At 35.6% G+C, this 9,440-nt stretch overlaps 1 protein-coding gene across 1 annotated transcript in view; it reads right to left on the reverse strand.

The window, feature by feature from the left end:
• Nucleotides 1-9,440, reverse strand: part of EFR3A (EFR3 homolog A) — a 57,478-nt gene that overhangs the window by 15,507 nt on the left and 32,531 nt on the right. The window contains 5 exon segments of the mRNA XM_017746088.1: nt 362-493; nt 1,713-1,874; nt 4,382-4,457; nt 4,908-5,080; nt 7,845-7,896. Coding sequence (XP_017601577.1) covers nt 362-493; nt 1,713-1,874; nt 4,382-4,457; nt 4,908-5,080; nt 7,845-7,896 — 595 coding nt within the window.

Genomic DNA, 9,440 nt, shown 5'->3' on the forward strand with positions numbered 1-9,440 from the left:
GGGAAAGAGACTGTGGCTCTCACCCTTTAGACTAAAAATCTGGTTCTCATGGTCTTGTGCATGTCAATACTGTTTTTCAAAAGACAGCTGGGCCGTAAAGTCTTATACCAGATGGGGTTTTGGCCCATTATATATGGTACCATAAGCAAAATAAAAATGCTGTACCTTGAGAGAAGACTATTTTGCTTATAATTTTAGGAGTCAGCAGTAATGCCATGAGAGACTGAAGATCAAGAACAGTGTCAGTGGACACAAATACAGGAGACCAGCACCACAAGCAATTACTTGAAACAAGTTATTTACTGATTTTACAGTAGAATGTGTACTGTTCTAAATGACCTGAATTATTTAACCATGTTACCTTGCTGACATGCTGACAAAAGGCAGGAACTGCAATCATCTGACTCAGGAAGTTTAGATAGGCTGCAACCAATGCCATGACACCACAACGATTAAACATTGGCAGATTATCCTCATTGATGATGGCAATGTCCTGAAATATAAGGGGTAGCATTATGTTTTCCAAAGTTACCAGACTGTCCTGAATATATGGAAGTCACATTTATCATTTGGTAACACTAGCTGGCATGTGATGTTTATCTGCTATTACTTAACATTTGATATCTCTCATCTTAAAACTCTCGTCTTTTAGCTCACTCCTGAATTAGGAATATACTGATCTGAAGTTAGAGAGCTTAAAAGATTCAACCATTATGAAGAGAAATAAATTTACCCAACCCAAAATCCTGTTTCTCAGAAAGGAAGTACAGGTTAATGACCGGTAGTTTCTTGTCCTTACCACATGTTGATCATAACATTTTCTCAGGAAATTTAGAAAGACCAGTTTGATAATAAAGATCACCAGTGTGAACCACAGATATAGCACAATAAAGGGAATTATTTACTGCATATTAGCACTTCTATATTTATTCAGATTGCATTATTTTTGCTCTAGTAGAACTCCTAATGTCATTTCCATCAAGTAAAGATTTGGTTCAGTGACGTATTTTAAAATTAAGGATGCACACTGCATTTCAGATGTTTCATAGTGCAGCTGCACATTTGGGAATAAAGTTAATGACAGAGTGAACTGGGAATACAGGGGCTGATTTCATCAAATTTCCAGGGCACATGTTAGCACTACTTTATTTCTGACTTCAACACAGATAAACTTAGTAAGTTATCCAGTTTCCCTGAGGACTGTATGCACAGATGAGTTAATATCTGAACCTATTAAGGAAATGTTAAGGAATAAAGCTTGCTAAGACACTGACAGAATTTTACTCCAAGGTAAGATTAAATAGCCTGGTTTGGTAACTATTCCCAACCAATCAATTATACAAAAGTTTTCATCCTGGGCGCACACAGTCCATACACTTTACACAGAACACTCATAAGATCATAGGCTGAGAGAACACCTTGACAATCTGCTAATGAGTATCAGTGATTCTAAGAAATGTTTCAACAGATTTCCACATCTGCTGTTTTTCCTGAACAGCACATGCTGTGGAAGTTTGTCAGAAAACTGATCAGATGAAGCTTCCCCATTAGTAAGTGGTAGGTACAAAGTGCACTTCCTTAGTGGATCAATCAAGTTTGGGCCAAATGATGAGATTTCCAATTTGAAGATCAATATACAAAACCCCCAAGTTCTTCACATCTCCAATTACAAATATGAATTGTAAGTCAATGAACCCGACACAGCCTCATACCTGCAAGGCAATAGCTAATCGAATGAGGTCAATAACCACTTCTTCATTGGCCAGTTCAATTGTGGTAAGAGCTAGAGATGTAAACAGCAGTTCAAAGTTTTTTTGGACATTGTCCTCTTCTTTGCAGCCTAAGTAGATGTGTCTGTACAACTGCTGACCATGCTATAAAAGACACAAAAGGGAAAATGCATATTAAATAATAGAATAATTTAGGTTAGAAAGGATATTTGAAGGCATTCTAGTCCAACTCTCTACTCCAAATGGGGCCAACTTTTATGTTAGATCAATTTAGATAGAGAATTAAAAAAATAAAAAAGGATAAAATACATGTGTATAGATACATACACAAACAAGTACATGCTTAACAAGGAAGACCTCAAGTTTCTAACAACAGCTTCTTTATAAACACAGTACTGTTCTATTTTATGCAGAAAGGTACAGATAGGGAAGATGATACAGAGAACTGCACGATTACTGCACAGTGTCAGATGCTGGAATTAATTTCCTGTTGAAACATTAAAAAAAATAAAATTTGCCCATTTATGAAAAGGAGAAACCAAAAAGTAATCTTGAAACATTCTCAAGAACATTCAAGTAAGCTCCAAGTGTTATCCTTGTGAAGACATCGAATTTGTTCATTAAGCAACTGCCCTTGAACAGCAAACCAAGAAATAATTCTCCTAGAAGGTGTTTCAGAAGGTGAGCAGGGCTCATTTACCAATGTGTGCAGGGAGGCTGCAGAAAAATGCAAACACAAGAAACACAGGATAAGAAGCAGGTGTTGTATGCAACACACAGCTCACTACCACCCCAGCATTCTTAATCTGTGGAGGGGTGGGTGCAAGCCTGTATCAGCTGACCCAATTTTCAAGATTTCAAGACTAACTCTAGAAGTACTAATTCAGCTCTAGAAGGAGGAAGAAAAGTGATTTTTAACCTCTCTTTTTCAAACAGGACATATTTACTTAAGAAATAATGATGATGTTGTTGGTCTTTTCAATACCTCCAAAATCAAATAGTTGTTCTAACACACGTATTTAGAAAATAGGGAAACAGAGATATTAGCAAAGCACAGAAGCTACTATGAAATCAGCAGAGTAAAGGTCAGCTGTTTAAAGACCCAGTATATTTGGAAAATAAAAGTAACGAAATTTTTTATCCCACTGATTTAGAATTGCACTTAAATAGGAAAATAAATTATTATGTGCATTTTCTCAATATGTAACTTTCTAGAAGACTGGAAAAGGCAAGAAGTTAAATATTTCCCTTCAAAGAAAGGATAGAAATAAATTGAGAAAGTGGTCTGAGATGAAGAGTTTTGTGCCTATGTCTGGTTCCATTCCAGCTGGGTATGGTATACAACTGCTTCAGGGTCCTCATGTAGTATCAAACAAGCTTAAGTGGTCACCCAGATCTTAATGGACTTCTGGAGATGCCTCATCCCTCTCCTTTGATTATGCAAAGAATCTGGGAAGAGCAGGCTGCTAACATGCACATCTACACCAGGTGAGTAACATTTCACTTATGATATGCACCTGAAACAGTACCACACAGATAATCCTTGAATGACTCCATTTCCCAGAGTTAACACATTTTTTAGAAGCCTGTATGATTTTTTCTTGACCTGTGGAGAATCTCTTTTCCTCTTCTGCCTTTTTTTCAGATCAGTGTTAACAATTCAAATATTTAGCTTGACATTGACAACTTTCATCTAGCAAAATCAGTAAATACATCCTATCCAAACTGCGTAAAATCATAGATATTAATGAATTAAAATTCAATTCACTTTTTTAAAGACATAATATTAATAATTGCCAATGTTGGAGTATTTTTTATATTTGTATTATTCCAGTTGTACTGGAAATATTAACTGGAGTAACTTAGCAAGAACATTTATCTTGCAACGTTATTTGAATGCTGTACAACTCTAGTTTGCATATTATTACATACGTAGTATTTTTGCCTATTTCAGTAATTTACCTTTTTTTGTTTACAAACATACCTACACAGATAAACCACAGCCAGGAATGACGGAGCAGAGTAATAGCTTTATGTATTTTTCCCACATAAAACCAAGGTGTTTACTGTAAGTAATTTCACTCCATGTAAGGTATCATCCAAAAAAACCCTGTTTTCTTTAGAACCAAATATACTCAGAAGTCATCTGGCACAAAGTTCTGTGAAAACAATCTTTTAAGAAGATGGATTTTTTGTGCAAAGTTAACTTTCTTTGACATCTTTACCTAAAACATAAAACTTAAGTCCCTGTAGCACAGCTATAAAAAGATTTCTAAGTACAAAATTGTCTAAAAATACAGCAAAATAAAAGCCATACAAGTGAAAAACTACTACTGAAAAAAAATTAAATGCTGCACAGAGATCTAACAACAGGGAGGTCTTTTCACAATCATGGTTTAGACGTACACTGTTCTAATTTCATGTACATAAAGGTTTTAACTGAAGACATAAATTAAAATTTTATTGCATGGAATCATCTTTCAAGTATCTAGAGCAGCTCAACATTGAAATCACTGTCATTTGATTACAATAATTTGAAACTGATCTTTGTGACTTGTTGCAAAACCACAGATGTAGAAGAAAAGCAAAACCACTGCTTCAATTACTTTTATCTTATTTCTAAATACAAAAGTGATGTTTTAGTCTATTACCTTTTTCATGAAGCTCACGTCTTGCCTTGAAATCTTGTCTCGTTTTATCTTTAGATCAGAAACATCTGGTATTATTCTACAAATGAAAGAAATGTGTTGTTTTAGCAACAACAAACAACAAAAAAGTTGGAAAGGAAGAAAATGTGGAACACAGCAGCTATTCAAACAGATCTTGACCCAATTCCCATTTCAATTATTCCATGCTTTACAAGGATATTCAAATTTTAGTTGAAGAGGGAAAACCAGAAAGAGAATTATGACAATCACATTTTTTTTATCTACATAATAGAAGATTTTTTTTCTTCCACAGCTAAATGAGCAGATATTTGTAATGGTCATTTAAAGTACTGTGCTCTAAGGCTTACCTGTAAAACACTTGCCATCAATAAATGACACTGAGAACTGTACATTTACCAAAACAGTGCGTTAATAATTCATATTAGCAAAGACATTTAAAAATCAAGAGTACTTGTCTTTCAGGTAATGAACTGGAATTTCCAGTAGGCCAATAAATAAAATGCAGTACCTTATCCCTCTGAGCTTGGCTCTGTTGTCGTGCCGATCGATGAGGTTGTGCAGGATTTCCAGGACCAGCTGCCTCAGCTCGGAGTCTTCCATGAGAGAAGGAGACAGCAACGGGTCCAGAAAGGGGGCAGGAAGTGCATTACTTATTGTTGTGGCTTTGTATCCTGAAGTCACCTGTTCATTGTTGCAAGTAAAATTAATGTGTCATTACTGCACTATAAGAATTAATTGCAGCTGTCACTCACCTTTTAGTGGGTTTGCTTTGGCATCGGCAAGGTGGATTCAAACTGAAGTATTGTATTAATTTTGAAAATTCCTGATCTCAGTATGAATTTGGAAGAACTTTAGCACACGTTTTCAAATTAACTCCCTCATGATAAAAGTATTTTTCAGGATCCTTTCTTTAGAAACACACCCAGAATCAAAAAATGAAGACATGATTTCTGTTTTTTTATATGGCCTATGAAAAGTTGCAGGGCATAAAATGAAGATGATAGTAATTCCAGTAGATAATTACAAAAGAGATTTTTCTATTTCAGGTTATTAGCTGTTCATATATGGTAGAGTAAGCTCATGTGAAATAAAAAAATGAGATATGAGGGCCTATATGTACACCTTAAATGTTTACAGATACTATTTTATTGCAAAACATGATGCAAGCAAATATGACTTTCTTAGAAATCTGGTACCATAGTGTTATTTTTGCTTTTCTTAAAAAATTAATACTACCTCTGACTTGTCTCATTCAATTACTTTTAATTAAAGCAAACTTCTACCTAACTACTAGTTCAAACATTAATGAGCTGAACATTTACAGCAGTCAGAAATATTTAAAATTTACCATCCCTTAAAATGGAGGTTACCAGAATATTAGTCTCAAAACCAAAATGGATTCAGAAACTGCAAAGTATATGTAACCTGTTGAGGATAAGGGGAGCAAAATTATTCAAAATTTAATTATAATAAATGCAATAACATTTTTATCTAAGACTTACATAATAATTGTATCTTCCTTATATATATTTCATACCCTTACAGCTTTTACGTGTGAACTGTGTTGTACTTGCTTTGGCTGGGATAGGTCATTTTTTTGATAGTAGCACAGATGCTGCTGTGTTCTGAATTTGTGACCAAACCAGTGCTGCTAACACAGGGATGATTTAGCTACTGCTGAGCAGGGCTTACACACTTCTAGAGGGATATCCCATACTAAAATGTGTCGTGCTCAGCAGCAGAACAGGAGGCACTTTGTGAGGGCTGCCACTGCTCAGGGACTGGGCTGGGTATCGGTTCGCTTGTAGTGAACAATTGGGTTTTATGTGGGGGTTTTGTTTTATTTTATTATTACTTCTTTTCCTCGTTTCTTGGTTTTGTTTTTCTTGGTTTCCTTTCTTTACTTACTAAACTGTCTTCATCTCAACCTACTTTTCTCTCTGGCCCCATTCTGATTCTCTCCCCCATGCCCCTGGGGCAGAGTGAGTGAGTGACTGGCTGGTCCCTGGTGCCTCTGGGATGTGGCTGGCACAGGAGCACCAGGGGACAGGAGGGTATCTGATCAATCATTCCAAAAATGGAAAATGACTGATATTACAAGCAGCAAAGCTGCAAATCTAAATGCACACTTTTAATGCAGTGCCAGATTTCACCTGCCTATACAGCATTAGCTTGTCTGCCTGTGTGTGTGCATGACAACAGACTAATTGTGTTATGAACTATTATTCTTTTGTAAAGAATACATGATGTACAATGATAAATTTTTTCCAAATATTTATCTATTCATTAATAATTCATTAAGCACCAGAACAGTGACTTTCACACCTTTGTGCCATGATGGGATTTTACTTCCATAATCTGAAAGAGGATACAATCCAAAATTCAGCGTCCAAAATGTTGAATCCCTTCCACATGCACAGTTCGACTCCCTTAAAGCATACTTACAGGCTATGTGGCACCCAAAATCATTAGAACAATTCTTACCTATTTTAATGGAATTTTAAGACTGGTGACATGAATATTGTCAAGAACAGTTTAGACATACCTGAGTCTATGTTTAATGAAGACAATGTGCAAAATGACCACCTGAGATCCTTCCTAACAAGTTTTCTATCTTTAAATTGCAACTGTGAATGCCCAGCTCTTTTGCAAACCAAAGTCTAAGATTTCAGATTTGGACAAGCCAAGAATGGTTCAATCTATTTGCCTAACACCATACACGAGTTTCACGTCAAAGCAGGGATAGAAACTCATTTTCCAGGAGGACATTCTTCTGCTTTAGTCATTCTTTATGCCATTTCCCCTATTTGAGTCACTGAACAGTTTTCAGCTTCTGCAGCAAAACAGGCCAGGATTCTACTAGCAAGAGCCTCCTTTACTACCCACTTTCTGATTCTTACCATCTGGGTCTATTTCCAGAAATACTCTTTGAAAGTTTACAGCTGAAAAATGTATTTGTGATAAAAAATTCAATCACACCTTAAAAGAAACTTGGGAAACATTAGGAAGGAAAGAACAACAGTGTCTGAGGTTCTGATGGCCTGGAGATAGGCATCCATTCCTACGGTTTTAAAAATAATGGCAATTCTACTAATTGCCACTTTTCCACGCTCAGAGATAAAAGTGATTTCACTTTGATGTTGCCAAGTATTGCTGGCAGAACTCAACCTACTCTATGATGTTCTTTTGGATCTGAAGATCCAGTTATAATTGACATTCACTGAAGTGCTCTAAGGGATGGAGGCGTATTTCCTGCGCTGTTTGTAATGTAAATTGGGAAAATGCTTTCACAATATTACACAATAGAATTACAGGTCCATGCAATACGAATGCATGTTTATTTTCATAATCCAGAGTTGTTATACTGTACTTTTATAGGTAAACATATACATATAGTGAAACACTGTGTGTTTATAACATAGTATACTAATCTCAGAAGGCTTACCATAAGTAAAGATCTCAATAACATGATTTGAATTCTCCTGGTTCCCAAATCTCTAAAATTGGAAAAAAAAAGTTAGAAATTAGGTTTTCTTGCTTATCTTTGAAATATTATTCTACTCTAGACATCATTCTCATTTTTGACAAGTGAATACAGCAGTCTTAGAAGGGATGCTGGATGATCACAGATAAAGGGAAAATATCTCTTAACTGAGCTGCAGTAACTAAATGTTTTTGAAAGACATGTTTACAGGAAGGCTTAAAAACAGAGCACGTGATATTGAAGAAAACAGTAAATTGTGTATGTGAAGCAGATCTAAATTTTCACGTTTTACTCAAAAATCTCTAAAATGTTCAACTACTACAAGCTTGACTATTTCCAAAAGCATCTGCACTAAAAATTTCTTCTGGATTAAAATGCAATTGAGTTTTCTAAGAAACGAGGACACTTCTTCTTTAAGTCAGACCCCAAAACTTTGAGGAAAAAAAAGTTATCTGCAAAATCAGTAGGAAAAACTGAAAGACTCCTCAGTTTTCATATCAGAGGAAGGCACATGAAACACTACTTGACCTGTTCTTCATCTGTTTTCATTTCCCTTCTGCAGGTACTAAAAGTAGCCAAATAGCTAATGGTATATAGTCACTCTTCTTGCAAGACCTTAGGAGATAAAAGTGGACTTGGAATAAATTGCTCCATTCAAAGAGATTCTTTCAGGAAAGTAAAAAAGGTACAAGTCATTTTGTCCATTAAATAGTGAAAGGACGATCAACCCTCTTCACAAAAGCTGGCCTCCACTTAACAGGGGAAACTTCTATCTTAATGGGCTATAATCCTGGCTGTTGTATCATTCAAATGCAGAAACCAAAATTTCAAGTAATGCAAGACTTTATCAGCACTCAGAAAGCCTTCTTTGTTCAGAGTGACATATGCAGATCATACTAACACACTGCTCAGGCATATATTTATGCAGAATTTCATAAATGGAAAACTGTACAGTTAAAAAACAAACAACCACCACCCCCAGCTGTTAATCCGAGTAGAGAATTTCATATGGATTCTTTCTTCAAATACCTCCATAATGAGTGACAACTGCCTGGCACAGACAGATTTGTATCTTCCATGGAATAGCATTCCATACTGCAAAGATACTGTATGAAAAGCTACCAAGAAGCTGGAGAATGACAATGATTTCCTACTTAACCTAGTAGTGGATCACTTATGTGGTGCAGTGTCCATGTGCACCTGGAAAGAACAGCTGCAGCCTTTTCAGTGACTTCCCCATACTGAGGAAATGCAGTCTTTTAAACAGAGTTATTCATGTCACAGGGAAAAGTATTCAGTGTAGGGCAACTTTTAAACTGTGGGTTTATTAAGTCTGCCCAGTCACAGCTCTTTCCTATTTCTAAAGACATAAGGAAAATCCAAAACTCACTGGAATTTCTGCAGTTACTTCATAATCTGAAGTCAACTCGTACAGAATTAAGAAAAACCCTTAAAAATAGTTTTTAAATTATGCAGCTATTTGAATGTATTTATAATTAAATTTCTCTCATGAGCAAAACACACAAAAAGTTATGGAATTAAAAACTATATATTATA

The sequence above is a fragment of the Corvus brachyrhynchos genome, unplaced genomic scaffold (genome assembly GCF_000691975.1).
Source record: "Corvus brachyrhynchos isolate BGI_N302 unplaced genomic scaffold, ASM69197v1 scaffold28, whole genome shotgun sequence".
NCBI classification, from domain to species: Eukaryota; Metazoa; Chordata; class Aves; order Passeriformes; family Corvidae; genus Corvus; species Corvus brachyrhynchos.